Genomic DNA, 17,764 nt, shown 5'->3' with positions numbered 1-17,764 from the left:
GCCTGGCAAGAGATCAGATGGACTTGGCCTCCTCTAAACACAACATGTGCCAACAGAGTATTGCTATGCTGATGTAGTGTACTATGAGGACCACAAACTGCGTCAGTGCTCCAGGGCACTATCTGCAGTGCTCCCCGACCTACCTACCTACAGACCTGTGTCATCACAGCGTGTCATACAAGCTGTGCTCACACAGATGACTGATTGGGAAACCTGGGGGAAAGGTTGAACACTCTGCAGGAACCTTCTACTGCTGCGGGAAGCCAGCCAATGGGGACCAGTATGTGTGTGTGTGCGTGTGTGTGTGGGGGGGGGTACATCAAGTGCTGTTTGGGAAAAGGGTAGGCCCATGGATGTCCCTATACCCTACAGGCATGAGTTCAGTAAGGTAGCTTCCCCCAGGTCTGAGAAGCCTGAACATCCTTCCCTTCCTGTATCTTGTCCCCTGACCAGTGACCACATTGATCTATTTCCTCTGTTTTTCCTAGTATCCCAGCCTTTTTGGTCCTTCTTTCTCGGCACTGTTCATCTCTGTCTCTTTCTGTCTCTGTCTCTCTGTCTCCGTCTCTCTCTCTCTTTTTCTCTATTTCTCCTTTTCTCTCTCTCCTCTCTGTCCTCTCTGTCTCTGTCTGTCTCTGTCTCTGTCTCTGTCTCTCTGTCTCTCTGTCTCTGTCTCTGTCTCTCTCTCTCTCTCTCTCTCTCTCTCTCTCTCTCTCTCTCTCTCTGTGTGTGTGTGTGTGTGTGTGTGTGTGTGTGTGTGTGAAAGTCAGGGGTTGATGTCAGGCGTCTTGTCAATCACTCTTCACCAGGCCTCTCACTGAATCTCATCACTTTGGTTCAGTGGGCTGGCCACTGATCAGGGCTCGCCTATGTCTGCCTCCCTGACCCCACCCAGGACTTGGGCTGCAGATGTGCTTGCTTCTAGCTTTTACTTGTGTGCGGAGATCTAAACTCGGGTCCTTGCGCTTATGCAGCAGGCTTGGTACTGACCGAGCCATCTCTCCAGTCCCTGCTCAGTAGTTCTGAGAAGGAGCATGCATCACATGTTTGCTGTGTTTTGCTGTTCATTTTTGTCTCTGGGAGGACCGTACAGTGGCCTTCTCAGAATGTGAAGACGGGTTACCTTACCAACTCTGGTGACTGCCGGGTCATTGATCTTCAAGGAAATGATGATCTTCTTTACAGGGGACCTTTCTTTGATCTTCTCAGGTGCCTGAGCTAGTGAAGAAAATGTAGTGTGAAGGTGGAGAATGAGGCCCCAACACCATGCACATAGCTTGGGTCCTGGCACATGTCATTTGTATTTTTAGTTCGATTGTTTGCTGGATGCATTTTAGAGGTACCTACTTATTTTGAAATAGTTTGAGACTCACAAGTGGCTGCTGAGTGGCACAGAGGTTCCTCTGTCACCCTCTCCCAGTCCCCTCCCCCCACATAATATTAGCATTGATAGAATGGCTGAGTGAGTTCTGCATGGCGCTGCTGGATGTGTATTCAACGTCTTGCTCTGTGCTCCTCCCTCTGTCCTTCTTCCACTTCCCCCCATCTAGGTTGTGAGCAATTTGAGGGCAAAGCGGGCCCCAGCCATTAGTTTTGGTACCTGGGCTTCGTGGGCAGAGCAAGTAGCAAGTGGGACCACCTGCTGAAGGCTGAGTAGGGGGCTGTGGCAGCCACATGGCATCTCTCTTTTTTGTAAAAGTATTATTACGTCAGGTGGTGGTGGCACACGCCTTTAATCTCAGTTCTTGGGAGGCAGAGGCAGGTGGATCTCTGTGAGTTCAAGGCCAGCCTAGTCTACAAAGTGAGTTCCAGGACAGTCAGGACTATTTACACAGAAAAACCTTGTCTCAAACAAACAAAATTCCCAAAAATGTTATTATATCCTTATATCCAGGGCACATGTGTAGGCCAGTTCTCTTCTTCCACCATGTGGGTCCCAGACTAAACTCTAATTGGTGGACTTGGTGGTCTTGCTGAGCCATCCTAACAAGCCCCATATAGTGGCTCTCGAGGTTTTGCGCCCTGCCACCCTAGAGTTCTGGATGAAAGGATGGGGCCAGCCAATTCACTGTTAGCTAGTCCATGTACTTGGAGCTGTTCTAAACTGAGGCTCTCAGAGGGGGTTTCCAAGATTATCCCTTCTCCTTGGTACAGAGGCCAGAGCTTCACCTATGATCCCAGTAGCTTCCTGGCTTCCAATTTCTCCTTAGGTCCTAAACTTATCAGTCTGGGTTTGTCTCCTAAATGGTGAGGCACTCCCTCCCTGCCTTTCTCCTTCTCTAGGGGCCTACACATAGGCCCCCTTCTCAGAGAAACCTTCCCTAACTGACCCCATAGGGAAGACAGCACTGTTATTCCAACATTATGGCCTGTTTCTTCTCCAAAGACCAACTTACCACAACCTGCTGTTACATCATGGATCTACTCTTACACTTATTGGGCAGATACATTGACGGTTCACCGGCCATACCATCCCCAGGATGTGCCATGGTTCTTCACACTCTGGCCCTAAGTCAATATTAGCTGAACAGACAAAATGAATAGATTCTAGCACCACAGAGCTCAAGAACTCATGAGGTGGGAGCCAAAGAGGAAGTGGAGCTGCAGAAAACTGAGTTGACAAAAGTTCCTTTTTCTCAGCATCCCCTCACAACCCTCTGACATTCAGGAAGTATCCACTAGTTATGAAGTACCCACTAGGCACCATCCTTGCCTACCTCTGTACCCACGAAGTGCCAGGTTTTACCTAACTCTGGATCACTTTCCTCTCAGCCTAACTGCCTGTTCTCCTGTATGCATGTTCTTACCAATTACTCCCCCCATTGCAAAAAGAGAAAGACATTACACACAAATGCCTCGCACACAGTAGACACACAGAAGGGGTTGGCTGGTATTATAACGGTTCATGCTGCTTACCGTTTTTTAAATCATTATTTTGGGGTGTTTTTCTATCCCTCTAGATGCCTGGTATAAGCAGAACAGCCTGTGTTTTTTGAAGGAAAGGACGGTACCAGCTAAGCCGGAGTGCGAGCCAGGCACACAGGCTCAACCTTTCCTCCAGGTTAGGTCACCAGCACCCAGACAGATAGGGAACTAACCGTGCTCCCGAGGCCTGTGGAAATCAGAACAGGTTGGAGTGTGCTTAGTAGAAGAGACTGTTTCCTCTGGGTGTCATCCTAAACAATCGCCACCAGCTCCTAGTTCACTGGTTCATCAGTGTTGGGTGGAACGAGGATGAGCAACCATGGAACCTACAGAGTTTGGCTCTCCAGCACTTTTCTAGGAGCCTTATCCATGCCAGCTCCAGGACAGTGCACAGACATTCCCAACAAGACCCAGGCAATGATTGTGAGGTCAGTGTTCAGTCTTGGGAGGGAGGCCCTGCTCATTTCTAAAGGCATCGAGAAGGTGGTGGCGGTTCCATGGGACATCCTGGAAAGGCGTGTCCTGGCACTTCTCGGTGTGTGTGGTTATGAGGAGAGCAGCGGCAATCATGGACAGGGAGTTCTCATTACTATACCTTTTCTGAGATCTGCAGCTAGACCTTGTCACTAGCAGGGGTGTTGGGATAGAGGGGTTGGACCTAGTCTTTAGTGACACAGTTCTGGACCCATGAAAGATAACATGAGCACTGCCCTCTTCCCCATCACAGGCTCCTTACTTTCCAATGGAATCCCCCTCTAAGTCATCAGAGTCTCCACCCATGGCTCAGTCAGTGTCCCGAGCTGAGCTCTGGGAAGGTGGAGGAGTGCAGCCCTGTTCTAGAGAATGTGAGGCAAATGCTATTGCTTAGGAACAGAAAAGACATCACAAGAAGGGACTCAGGTTTTCATGCTTCCGTGGGGATTCAGAAGCCGCTTACATATCTGGCTCCATGCCAGTTCAGATGCTGTTTGGCCAAATGGATGCAAGCAGGTAGGAGAATGTGCTCCAGGCTCAGGGAGGGCCACTGAGTGACTCTGGCTGCCTGTCTGGCTGCAGAACAGTAAGGCATTGCTTCCACAGCCTGAGGATGCAATCCCACTCTGACCAGCATGCTGGCTAGCTTTGGGGACCATGGATTTTCCAGTTCACCTGCTTATGAGTCAGTCTGGAGGATAGTCAGGCTGGTGCCCGAAGAAGCTGGTGTTGTAACAGCTGAAGACATATGGACTAGGAAGGAGGAGGGCCAAGGTGGTTGGGGTGCAAGGAAGAGAGAAGAAAAGAAGTGAGCTAAATTCTTTTTGGAAGGTGACAAGTTGAGAAAAAGAAAAACAGAACAGCAGGAAAGGGAACAGAAGGAAAAACACACACATAAACCTCTAACCAGCATGAACAGGGCAAACAAGTCAGATTTCAGAACTGTGATTTCCTTCCAGAACATTTTTCGGGAGAGTCAACATAGCCCATCTTGTCTCCTCTAAGAAGGAGGTAGGCTCAATGTTTTAAATGGCTGGGTAAGATTTGTTTGTTACAAAGATGTTAATGGAGATGCACTGAGTACTTGCTCTATGCCAGGTATTGTTCTAGAACTCCCCGCACCTATTACTTCCTCTAAGTTCCAAAGTCATACAACAAGAACTATCGCTCACTTCATAGCTGAGGGGGCAGGCTCAACACATGGTGAGCTCACACCGTAGAGCATGATTTAACATTAATGAAGATGACCGTGTGCCAATCAACGACCATGTTCTCTCAATCCTGAGGGGATCTGCGGCTCTCGTCACAGGTCCCCTGGGAGGTTACCTTTCAGAATCTTTTCCAGGTCCTTTGGGGGGCTTTTCGTGTTCTGTATCAGGGCTGTCAGGTAGAGCTTGGCCAGGGTCTCAGACTGAAAAATCTGCGGGTGGTGGAGTTCCCACTTGTAGCCAAGGCATTCTAGAATCACATCTGGGGAGAGAAAATGGTGCTAAGTCACAGTTAGGAACACTGCCTCCTGAGGATGCATAGGCTCCTCCCAATGGCCATAGTTACTCAGTAGATAACGGGGCTTCCCAGGCCTTCGTGTGGTATGGGCCAGCACCTACTCGCTTTGAGGGGGACTCTGTGAGCAACGGTATGGCAATGATATCAGTGTTCTGAGGGTTGCTGACCAAGTTGTAGATTTCCAAGCCATATAAGCTGCTCTCTGGGTCAAGGGCTTGGAAATAGCTCAGAAGGGATTTTAGGGTCCTTCTTGAGTAGACTCTCTTAGGGGGCTTCATACTGAAGTAAAATGGCACTGTGAAGAAAGCCCTTTGTTAACTGTGGGATGGATGCTTTGTGTGGGGGCATCCGACCTATGTCTCTCATAGATGATTAAGAGGAGATCTTGACAGGAGGGCAGGTAAATAATTCAAGGACGCCAGGCCAAGGTGAGGCATGAGGGGGGTGGGTGGGAGGACTCTGTATGACTCAGCTCTTACTGTAAGCAGAGAGCTGGGGGAGGGGCTGGTGAAAGGGACAATTGTTCTAAGCCAGACATGACTTAGAAGGCCGCTTGCTGTTTCTTGGCTTTGCCATTAGTTGGATGGTGTGACTTGGGGTACCTATCTCTCCTTCCTGATATTGTCATTCACCAGCTTACGATACTGTTTTATGTTGGAGTTCAGAAACAGAGTTTGCGTTTCAGATCTTTTTGGCTGACCTCAAGCAGTGTGGTTATGCTGGGTTAGGAAAAAACAGTCCCATATATGTGGGGTGATTATAGGAAGGAACAGAATCATAGATCCAGCATGTTCCTTCACTGGATAGCAATCTCAACTTCAAAGTTGGCCATTACAAGGCAGACATCACTAATCAATCCTGGTGCTCTTTCTCCTCACCATGAAAAGGAATCAAACTGCTTCTCTAGATCCAGTAGAGTTGGCAGATGAGAAGAAATTGCTAGCTTTCCCTTGAAAAAAAGGGGTGTGTCTGACTTCAGGCAACTGTTCTGTGGGGTTTAACCCCAAACAGCTCTTTAAGGAGCTGACTTTGGAGTAGGGGTGTGGCTTAGTGGTAGAGTGCATGCCCAGCACACATGAGGGCCTAGGTTCAGCCTCCAGCATAACAAAAGGTGGGAAGAAAACCACTGCAGCTGTCTTCCCACTGTCCTCACCTGGCTCAGTGGGCCTTCTCCCTACTCTGTCTTATCTTCCCGTCACAGAAAAGGCCTTTGGAACAAGTGTCAAGCTGAATGTCAATCATGACTGGCTAAGTCCCAAAGGGACAAAAATCCAGCTGCCGGTGTCTGAATGTTCTGTGTAGACTCCTCCAAAGGCTACCTAATGTCATCGGTGTGTTTGTCTTTATTGTGCCACATGCATGTGTGTATGCAGAGCATGGAGCCACTCCTCACACATAGAAGAATGCTCACAGGCACCTGTTTCACGTGAGACACTGTGTGGTTCATCAGAATGGTGGTTCTCAGAACAGATACCTGCCCATGGCTGGTTCCCTTCCTCAGGGACCATAAGAGAGCCATGAAGTTAGCACAGTTCTGGCTGAATCCACTGGTGACAACTCACCTGCTTCCCCACTTTGGATGCCACTGTCTGTGAGATTCTCAGAGAAAAACTTTTGGAATTTTGAAATGCATAATCTTGAGGGAAAACACAAACAGAAGATCCAGAGGTTAATAATAAGTCAATTTCTTGCTAACTGTAATAGTTATGAGAGGCGTGGGAGACAGATTCTATATGTCTTAACTTGTTATGTGAGCCATGAGTTGGAGAAAGAAGGGCAACATCCCCAACCTTATATATCTGCACCAGATAGAACCCAGGGTGCCATGTAGCTCTGTCTGGCTTCTTCCAGCTTCACCATTAGTTTGGTTGTGTGACCTGTGTATGATTATTGCTATTTACCAACTATATGATAGTATTTCATGGCAGGGTTCAGAAACTGGGCCACAACTCGTCCTGTTGTATAATTTACTAAAACATCAGTCCCGACATTATCCATCTCCACAGCAGCCACCCCTACATCATCGATCCTTACAGCATCCATCCCCACAACATACATCATTCCAGTACCCATCCCTACATCATCGATCCTTACAGCATCCATCCCCACAACATACATCATTCCAGTACCCATCCCTACATCATCCATCCTTACAGTATCCATCCCCACAACATCATTCCAGTACCCATCCCTATATCATCCATCCTTACAGTATCCATCCCCACAACATCATTCCAGTACCCATCCCTACATCATCGATCCTTACAGCACCCATCCCTAAAACAGAACCTTATCCCGTCTTCCTCTTTGTGAGAGTTTCCTCAGCTCTTGACGTGGCTGACCCTAAACACTGACCCCTGTTCCTGCTGGTGAGCATGACCTACCGAGGAGGTATTTGAGGCTACCCCTGCCTGTGGAATGGCACTTCCTTTGGATAGTTTCTAAAACTTGAAACTCTAAAATGGTATACAGTAGGTACTCCATAAATTATCTGTTGGAGAAGAGCGTAGAGTGTTCTTTTCTAGGACATTGACTGCCAGTCTCAGGACAGCTGAAAATTAACCTCATAGTCTACCCCAAACCCTGTTCTTCTACTCCAGTTCTAGTCTTGGGACAGGGACCCCCAGGTACCCACGCCAGCCAACTGGGCATTGCCACTTCTAACCACTTATCTCCATCTAATGAAGTGCTCTTTACCTTCATTGTTCAACCTTCGTCCAGGCTTCTTCTTGTCCACCCAGTCAAGACCCAGTCAATGCCAGTGTCCTGGCCTCTAGCGCATCCTCTCCTTGTCATGCCCCACACAGTGTACAGAGCTGGTCTTGACTTTCCTGTTGGGGATCCACCATTGTGTCCCCACAGACTCATCAGCAAAGCTACAGGCTCCTGCCTCACTATGACCTTGTGCCTCCCGCTCTGACTGCAGCCTTTTCTGGCTTCTCAAATGCAGCTGCCACACGCTCATAGGTCCTGTTCCTGTGCTGAGGGCTCTCTGGCCAAGTACCTGGGGTCCATGTCCTGAGACAAGAACTGGGGTGGAGGAACAGGGTTTGGGGTAGACTGTGAGGTTAATTTTCAATTGTTCTGAGACTGGCAGTTTTTCTCTCAAGGGGTTCTTACTAATTCTCTAGGAAAAGCTCCATTGTTGCTTTCTCTGGCCCAGCACCCCCAGCCTCATAGATCCCCAAGTCTGTCCCTTTAAAACTTCTGCAATGTCTTCTGGTTGCCTGTCTACTCCTGGATCCTCTACACAACACCAGGCTGTATGTTTACTGCTGTGGCCCTGGTACAAGCCACCGTACAAGTGTTTGGTCAATGTCCACCGAGTATGAATAGCAACACTAATAATGCTTTTCGCAGACACTGTGTACTCTACATGCAGAGTGTGGAAACCAACTAAAACCTGAGTCACATATTCAATTAGAGGATGATCGTCCCAAGAAAGCCAATCAGCCAAGGGACACTTGAGACCACATCTGGTCTGTGTGTCCCGGCGTCCATGTGGCAAGGCTGTTTACCAGTGATTCAGAAGCCCTCAGGAGCCAGGTGCATGGAGGCGGTTTGGGCAGGAGCCCATTTCCGGAATAATAGTGACAGCATGCCACCCTTTCCAGGACAGAGATGGCTGCAAGTGACTCAACCTCAGGAAGGCCCTGGGAGCCTGGGTTGTTTTCTCAGCAGGAGTGATGGACTGGACCCAGTTACCCTCACACCTTCCCTCAGTCACTTAGGTGACATGTCTGAGAAGAGCTGGCCAGGGTTAAGAGTTCAGACTGTCACCTTAAATGGGACAGCTTGGTTTTGGAAACTAAAGAGCACTGCCCATGAGCTCAACCTACTGCACAAACATCCCCATTGCCAGCTGAGCCAGGAGATGCCAGGTGACGAAATGGCCACGCTGCCTCTCCTGGGTGTGAGAGCTGTTTACTATACAAGCTATATACACAACAAGCAGAACTGGCCAGCTGGGGGGCGGGGCACCCAGGGCACTGACCCGTCCAAGACACAGCTACAGCCCCAAAATAAACGGGAGCTGGGAGCTGAGTGACCCTTGATGTGATGTGTTTACTACAGTTTGATCTGGCTCCTGTCAAAGTTGACAACGACCCCATGTGGGAGAAGTCATAATTACAACACGAGTACAAGTGTATAGAGTAAACTTGTATATGACATACACGTTTATATTTACTTGAGATTCTGTAGACCCCCAGAAGCAGGCTGATGTTAGGATCTCTGGTAGGGTCTATGGAACAAACCCCTCTTCACTCGCCAGGAGGAAAAATGCTCTGGGAAGATATGGCAGAGAGCAGGGGTCATGTGCTCATAGGCTGCCACTTATTGCCCCAGATTGGGGCCCACGGTGGAGAAAGAGAAAAGGGAATTCTGAAATTGTCTCAGGGGTATACAGATCTTCTGTAACAAGCCACACATGGGAACGCCAGCTTGATACTTGGGTGTTGAAGACTCCAAATTTGGCTAACTGGGAAGAATTACACAGACCTGGGTCCAAGTCCCTCCATTTTTCTTCCGCCATAGTGCTTTTTTCAAGCAATCATTTGGTCCGTGGATGATGAATTTAGATTTTGATGGGAGTCCCGAAGTTCATATGTAAAGGAAAAGCTGCTCTTTAGCCACCACTGCCACCAGACCTTGTCAGAACAAGAAGTCACTTCAGACCCTCTCCATGCCTATGTGCCATCACCTAGTGAGGTTTCCTCCTAGATAAATGCCGGAACCACCTATAGCCAGCATGGACTAGTCAAGTCCTAGATGCCTTCTGGGCTGGCATCCCCTGCCATGGTCCTTCAACCCTTCAACCCTTCCTACCTTTCTGGATTCTTCAGAGCGTCTTCAAGGTCTATGTTCAAAACATTGCACATCTGGGAGAGTGCCAGCAGGTCCCCACAGAAATGATCTTGGGGAAAACGCCACCGATTGGTTGCACCAACAATCCGGCGCTCCAGCCGAGTCTTGCGCTGCTGGATCAAAGAGAAGGGCCTTTAACGTCACCCAAATGCCAGCTTTCCCTGACTGGGCAGCACATAGAAAATCAATGCAGACTTTAAGCTGCTGGTGAACGCTCAGACCTGGCTAGCATCCATTACAGAGCATCTTCTCAGGATAAGGGTGGAGTGTTCTGTGGTTCAAACTATGAAGTACTTTGGAATTTGGGGTCCAGAGCAAGAGCTGCCTGGGACAAAAAGACCAGTTGTGTTTGTAGGTAGCTAAGAATCCACAAGTAGGCATATTACTATGGTTCAAGTCCTATTCTTTGAGCCTTTAGCCTAACATCAGTCAGAGGGATGCTATGGACGGAGAGTTTTCTTTTTGGTAAAGTACACAAAATTCATCATTGTATTCATTTATAGTGTGCAGTTCAGGGGCATTCAGTACATTCACAATCTTATGCAACCATTACCTATTCAGAGCATCTTCATCACTCACCAAAGGACCCTGCATCCTCAGGCTCCCCAAGCATCACCCTCCCTCCACTGCTGGTGAGCACTAAGTTGCTTTCTGACTCCGGCTTTGCTCACACTGGATACTGTAAGGGTGGAATCTCACAATGTCTGGCTCTTTGTGCCTGGCTCCTCTCAGTTACCATGCTTCTAAGATTCATTCATGTATCAGCGCTTCCTTCCTTTTCAAGGCTGAATAATATTGCACTGTGTGACTACAGCACAATTCGTTTATCAGGAATCCAACCCTCAGACTGATGACTCAAAGACATAGCAAGGAAAACCCGCCATGAGGGATCCATGGGAATGGAAGTCATCGATCCTGAGCCATCCAGGCACCCAGAGAATAGTGGAAATGTGGGATGTGGGATCCCAGTCTAATTCCTATTATTGCCACCCTACTAATGGGCAAGTCACCTAGCCTATTGAGCCCCTCAGACATCATTTAAGTTGGGGATTAACTTAAATGGGAATGGTGATAAAGATGATGATAAGGATTGTGGTCACAACTGTGACCATGATGATGGCACTAGCAGTGGTGGTGTGTGCGCTGGTGTTGATGGCAGTGGTGACGATGGTGATGACGGTCGGGATGACGATGTTGGTGCAGGTGCTGCTGGTAGGTAGTTAGGGTGGTGAAGTGAGATGGGAAGGATGATTAAAGTTAATGGCAATAGTGATGGGACTGGTGGCAATGCCAGGATGGTGATGATGTAGTGATTTTGGTGGTCATGGTGATATCCATCTCAGTAATACGTGGCAAGGTGTTGGTGCTGGTGATGATGGTATGACATTAGTAATGGTGGTGGTAGCAGTGACAATAATGGTGACAGAGATGGTGATCATGATACCATCTTAGTTTTGGAGCTAGAAGAGGATAAACTGAAACAGTCCAGGAAGTGTGTCTTTGTATATTGCCCGGGTAGGTGACCGTAAGCTGTGGATTGACTTTGGCTGTGGCCCTGCTGTCATGAGGAGCTGGCAAGGGTCAGTTCAGCGGTGGGGCTGCTCTCTGGTTTCTAGACAGTGCTGGCTGGACTCGCCCTTCCCTGTGGTCGGCCAGTCAAGCTTGAAGCCCTCAGTGGTGCAGGCCCTGGTCCTTATGGAAACATGGGAATCCCATTGTAACCCTGTGCTGCTTACCATCCCTCACTATGTGTGTGTGAGCGTGTTGTGAATGCCTGTGAACATGAACATATGTGCACAGTTAGAGGTTGATATTGGATATCTTTCTTTATCACCCTTTTTTTTTAGTTTTTGAGTAACGGTCGCTCGCTGAACCCAGGCTCATCAACTCAGCAAGAACAACTGTCTAGCAAGCCCCAAGATTCTCCTGTCTTTTGCCATCCCCAGGGTTGGGGGCGCTCCACATACACACTCAGGTTTTTATGGGTGCTAGGGGGTCAAACTCAAGCCATCAGTCTTGCATGGCAAGCCCTTTATTGACTGAGCCACGTGAACGCAAGTTTCCCTAGAAACTATGCCTTATGTTGATAATTCTGCGAGGCTGATTCACCGATGACTAACGGGGGGTTGGAGTGCTGCAGGTCCAGAGCCTAATGACAATTTATCTCGGGCAGTCTCCGGTCCCCTTCCAGTCATTCCTTGCCTGCTTCTTTGTCTGGCACATCTTTGTGACTGTCAGGTGGAACATTTTGCAATATATTGACAGTCTCAAAATGCCATCAGTTCACCCAGACACCTGGAGCAGAGATTTCCCCACACTGGTGTGACCTATTGACCTGATGGCAAAGTACCAGGCGGTGTATTGATCTTTAACTTTCTGTGTTCTGTTAATGTACAATGTCATGAATCTGTTACCATGCCAGAAAATGGACTTCAGAGTAGCTTAAATCTGTGTTCCTGAGTCAAGATCATCTATATTTGCCTCCAGAATAAACTATCCCTTATCCCCCTTTGAGGTGAGAGTTGTGTTTTTTTGCTTCAACATCTCCCCAGCCCTGCCATTACCAGCCTTCTGGTGAAAGGATCTACTTACCGGACTCAACATTTTCATGAATGACGGTGGAGATGACGCGGAGGGAAAGAGATGAATATCTAGGAGACAAAAGCGCTAAAGCTGAGCGTTTTAACGCGTCCCTGCAGCATCTCATCAGAACATTGTAGCAGAGACTGAGCTAAAGAATCTCTATTTTACCATAAAAGGAATAAAGAGAAAGCCTCAAATGTGGGTCACGTAGCAAAGCAAGATGGTATCTAGGCTTTCTGCTGTTAGCTTGTTCTGTGGTTGAATGTAGGGCCTCATAGTCCGCCAGAGCTCTGGCCTGGAGCTCCATCCCCAAGCCCGGGTTCTCAAAGGCTTATCTGTGGATAGATCTATGCTATCGGGCTGGAAAAGCAACTCAGAGGGGGCAGCACACGCTGCTCTTCATCCTCTTGACAACGAGAGAGGATAAAGAACAACAGAAGGCTGCAAGCCGGGTGAGCACGTAATTCTTCATTTGGCTCAGGAGACAAAGGGGAGGCTTCCCCAATAGCCCCCGACAACAGGTGGAGTCAGGTTGCACTGGAGCCCACAGATTTGTGACAACCTTGGCTTAAGGACCATGGAAGAGGACTGACAGAACACTCGTTCTTCTGCAGGTTCTGACCGCAATTGGGGCAATTTGGTGACAAGCAACAGAAACTAATTTGATCAATGGTATGCAAAAACCAAATTCTTTCTACAGGCACCTTCTGCGTGTGAACTCAGGAAGGTTTGCTTGTTTCTGAGGTATAGTAGAGAGGAAGACGGGAATGACCTCGCCTCGCAGGATTTCCATCCCATATGAGCAGGCAGAATTGTCTTTCTCTTTAAAATTAAGCACATTAAAAACACACAAACAAAGAGAAAGCACTGCAAAAGTAGCAGCTGAGTCAGTGCAAAGAAAAATTTGACAGGGGCTGGAGAGATGGCCTAGAGCTTAAGAGCACTAGCTGCTCTTCCAGAGGTCCCAAGTTCAATTCCCAGCACCCACATGGTGGCTCACAACCATCTGTAATGAGATCTGGTGCCCTCTTCTGGCTTGCAGGTGTACATGCAGGCAGAACACTGTATACACAATAAATAAATCTTTAAAAAAAAAAGAAAATTTGACAAGGTTTACATGGTATTTCATAAATGGGTGCCTCATTCTTCATTAAAATAGGTCCCCTATCATTAGTCATCGCTTCCTGTGTTCTATTCCCATAAACAGCAAGAGCAACACACACACATTATTAAGGCTGGTAGTTTATATTAATTTATGCATGTATGTTATCTACCTAGGCACACAAACATGCAAATATCTAAACATATATCTTTGTATGCTACTGCATTTATTTCTACAAACCACATCTTCTAATGGAATTACGAATTATACTTGTTTAATTATAATAGATGAATGCCAATTCACCTGACCAAAAGTTGCCACAATTTGCATTCCTAGCATCAATTTTTAAGTACTAGGCTTATCAGTGTATGATTTTTGCTAATCTGGTGACAGATGGCTTCATGAAGAGTCCAAAAATAAAAAAATTAAAATGTATATTCCAGAAATAAGGAATGTAGAAATAAAGAAATATAAAGTTGTAAGCCTAGGAGAATAAGAGCAGGCTGTCAGCAGCTTTCTCAGCAGCTTGAAGATTAACTATTAACAGTGGGTTACTCCGCTTTACAACCCATCACTCTATTCACAAGGCCGAAGCATCTCTCTGCAAACTGAGAGCTAGCCTATGGATTTGAGCTGAGTCAACCTTTAGGAAATAGATATATGACCTCTGGGTTATGCATTATCCCTGCTATGTGAAACTGGCAGCATCAAAGGGGAGACCTTTTTCGTTATTCTACCTTGTACCTTTTCCTTCATGGACTTTGCTGTCTCCTACTGAGCTGCTGAGGTTCCCTGAGCATTGCCCTGGCGCTTGCTACACACAGCGCTGGGAACGCAAAGCTTTACGCTAACATATCTGTCCCATGGGCTTCACAGGTATGCAGCATTCTCAACATACCATCTGGTTTTTCATTGTTTGTATTTTCTAAATTATTTAAGTGAGAATTAGGCATGGGAAGCATGTTGTATGTGTCTCTATTTTATTTGATTGATTATCATTTAAAAACTTGTACATCAAAGCATCCTGGGTGGGAATGGGTCTGAACGGTAGTACGGCAAGTGCACAGCCCTAGATTGACTCCTCAGCAACGCATGTGTGTACGTGTGCGTGTGCAGCACATGCACACAGACATACATACATGTGCACACGTTTTCTTTCACGGCTGGATTTCCACGTGTCTGCCCACAACCTGGGGAATACAGAGCTGCTTCTCTGACCTGTTTTCCACATAGAGGTCAGAATGACCTCCACCTCCCTAGCTTAAAACCCTTGCCTACTGTTTTAGATAAGAGCTCTGAGTCTTCAGTGTGGCCCAGAGACATCTAAGGAGAGAGGAGGGGGCTTCGTGTGGACTTCATGCAGAGCTGGTCATCACAGAAAGAAATGGCTCTGCTGGACCCTCCACACAGAAGGCTCATTTCAGTTGGGAGGCTGTTGTGCAACACCTGCTTCTACTCAAGTATCTTATTAGCTGGCCTTGAATCCCAGGGCATCTCAAGGGCATCAAAATGTATTGTTATTTTTTTATGTCTCACTGGGAGCTGTGTGATTGGTGGGCTTTAGTTGCGAGGAAACTGTTTGTGATTCTCCTTCAGCTACCAGCCAGGAACCTCTGCCGTGCCTCCCTGCTCTGGTGGAGCTACATGCAAGCCCCTCCCACCACTAGGCGAGCCCTTGGTCTCTGCTGTGGGTGAGGTACCAGTCCCACTTACAGTTCTGAAGTCCTGTTGCCCACGGGAGCGGGTGTTCACAAAGGTTGCGTGTGGAGCGGAGGAACGATTGTTGCACTGAACTCTGAATTCTGGGATTGCTGGAGGCTGGGCACCTTCTGAGCCTGAATCTTGAAAGCTCTCATGACATCTGGGGCTCACCGCTTTTCCCTATGGGATGAGATACTTTGCTGGGGGAGCCTGCCTTTGACTTCCTGGGGTAGTTGTGGGTACCATGGCAACAGCAGTCAGATTCCAAGGACTTCCTGTTCTGAGCTCTGGTGTTAGCTTGAGGTTTTGAGCTGTCTGCTGAGGGGAGACAAGGCTGTCATAAGACACACTGTGAGCGACAGCTCCTCACCCAGCCTCCCTCTGGAGGCAAGAGTGCTATACTTGCTCAGGGGACCGTATCAATATCCTTCCAGTGCCCGAGTCACCTGGAGGATTCATCCTCCAGGCTTTGGTTCTTTCCACTGGGGAAACTTAAGGTCCTACCCAGCTCTGCCATTTGGGGCACTCTGTTTTTAGCTTTCTGCATCCAGAAATGTTTTGACAAAACAATATTTCAATAAAAATCACATTTTCCATTATTGAAACTACCCCAAGGAGTTACTTTGATAATGGGTGATTTTTTTTTCTTCTGCTTTTCCTAAGAATTGCCTGTAAGTCAAGGATGTGATCAAGACTTTTCATATCAGGTGCCAGGGTAGAAGGTCAAAGTCCCCCTCAGCCATGTTCCCTAGGTACCTTGGTCTAGAAAATCTCTGGACCATCATCACCCTGGAAACCACAGAGACCCTGATGAGGACAGAAAACTGAAGTCAGTCAGGCAGCTTGGGAGGCCAAAGACTGGCTTCTCTCGTGAGCTCCTGGAAGTCAGGTAAATTACAAAGGAGAGCAGGACAGCAATTCTCGTCTACCCACAATTATGTTCTAGAAAATATAAACCCCCAAGTACGCTGGAGGCATCTCGGAGTTTGTCTGCCTGCTCAACTCCTGCCCTCTGGATTCCACCTTCAGACCCTTTGCAGAGGTTGGCTATGTGGAGAGTCCTGTGAGTATCTATACCCATCCCAGGAACCCGATAACCAAACATGGCCTCTAGAAAGTGTTGAAAAAAGAGCTCCTAGGATTGGTGAATTGGAGATACAGCTCTGATCTTGCATACAAATGAGCATTGCATGTGAGCCCATGCCTTCTCATATATGTACACATGCATGTATGTATGTCTCTGTACAGTCACGGACCTGGGGTTTTTACCTAGCTGCTGTGTGCATGTTTAGAACGGCATTCACATTTGTGTCAGGAGCATCTCTAGTTCCCCGAGTAGCTCCCGGGGGTGCATTCTTTTCTGGGGTGCTCTTTGGATTGGGAGACTGGGAGTACAGTAAAAGAGGATCCAGGGCAGCTCGTAGCTGATCCTGTCAGTTATGGCTCAGCTGGGCAGGAGCTGGTGCTCAATGGCTTGTGCTTTAAGGGAGGTTATAGCCGCTCACAGAGCCCTCCACAGACCCAAGTGCTCTGCAGAGGGGGTGGAGGCAGAATCCAGAGGGCAGGGGTCGAGGAGGCAGGCAAATTCAAAGACACCGCCGGTGTGCTCAGATGCACAGAATTAGAAGAAACATGGATTTGAAGTGGGGTCCAAAAATCTTCTGTTGCTTTTTGTCATCCAAGTTTATGGGAACAGGTCAGGAAGGGATGCTCAGTGGCGGAGCTTGGTGACAGGGGACACAGGGTGAGGGCACAGGCAGGGGTTAGGAGCCCAGCGCAGGATCTGCCCACTCTCCCAGTGTGTGGCCAGGTGGAAGCAGGCTTCAAGTGGACGTGCAGGGCTTACAGGGGCCAAAGGAGAGTCTGTGCTCCTGGCTAGGATGTGGTCTTCTCTACACTCCAGGAGCAAAGCATTATTGGATTAATTTTTCTTTTATAAATCCAATAAAGAGAGGAGACAAACTCAGAGGCAGAAAAACTCAGAGGGAAAGGAATTGAGACCAGAGCCCTAGACAGTCTCATGCTCGCTGCACAACTCAGCTAGGCCTGGACTGGCAGCAATCCCCCTCTTCCTACCTCTCAAGTTTGGGGGTGAGCTACAGGTATGTACCACCATGCTGGCCGCCAAAATACTTTGACAGTAAAAGTAATTTGAATTCCATGGCCAAAAGTAACCTTCATTAATACTACATCAATATCCATGTTATGTATATACACACATTTTCCCTCACATCCCTGTGTATTATTGATAATGGTGACACTGTTTCTTCCCCCCACCCCCTTTCTTTCCTTTTCTTTGGTTTTCCGAGACAGGGTTTCTCTGTAGCTTTGGAGCCTGTCCTGGAACTAGCTCTTTGTAGACCAGGCTGGCCTCGGATCACAGAGATCCACCTGCCTCTGCCTCCTGAATGCTGGGATTAAAGGCTTGCACCACCACCACCACCACCACCACCACCAGCACCACCACCACCGCCCGGCTGATACTGTGTTTCTTGACGTGGGGGAAAGTGATGGATAGTGTAACCAGGCACTCTGACATTAGTGCCTCCAAGCACAAGACTTACAAGCAGGCTGTGTTCTCTTGCGGGGGAACAAGCTACATGCCCT

At 48.0% G+C, this 17,764-nt stretch overlaps 1 protein-coding gene across 2 annotated transcripts in view; it reads right to left on the bottom strand.

Annotated features, from left to right (window-relative positions):
- Btbd16 (BTB domain containing 16) overlaps positions 1-13,360 on the bottom strand; it is a 48,547-nt gene extending 35,187 nt beyond the window's left edge. Inside the window, exons 1-6 of one of the 2 annotated variants that reach the window (XM_038310087.1) lie at positions 12,314-12,381; positions 10,762-10,765; positions 9,733-9,875; positions 6,468-6,541; positions 4,726-4,869; positions 1,129-1,218 (exon numbers count right to left, since the gene is read on the bottom strand). In XM_038310087.1, coding sequence (XP_038166015.1) covers positions 1,129-1,218; positions 4,726-4,869; positions 6,468-6,541; positions 9,733-9,875; positions 10,762-10,765; positions 12,314-12,381 — 523 coding nt within the window. Of the gene's footprint in view, positions 1-1,128; positions 1,219-4,725; positions 4,870-6,467; positions 6,542-9,732; positions 9,885-10,761; positions 10,766-12,313; positions 12,382-13,342 lie in introns of those variants that run through there. The other variant, XM_038310094.1, reaches the window with a different exon arrangement.
- Positions 13,361-17,764: the final 4,404 nt, after the last annotated feature.

Source organism: Arvicola amphibius, chromosome 1 (genome assembly GCF_903992535.2).
Source record: "Arvicola amphibius chromosome 1, mArvAmp1.2, whole genome shotgun sequence".
NCBI classification, from domain to species: domain Eukaryota; kingdom Metazoa; phylum Chordata; class Mammalia; order Rodentia; family Cricetidae; genus Arvicola; species Arvicola amphibius.
This window is presented reverse-complemented; position numbering and strand designations above follow the sequence as displayed.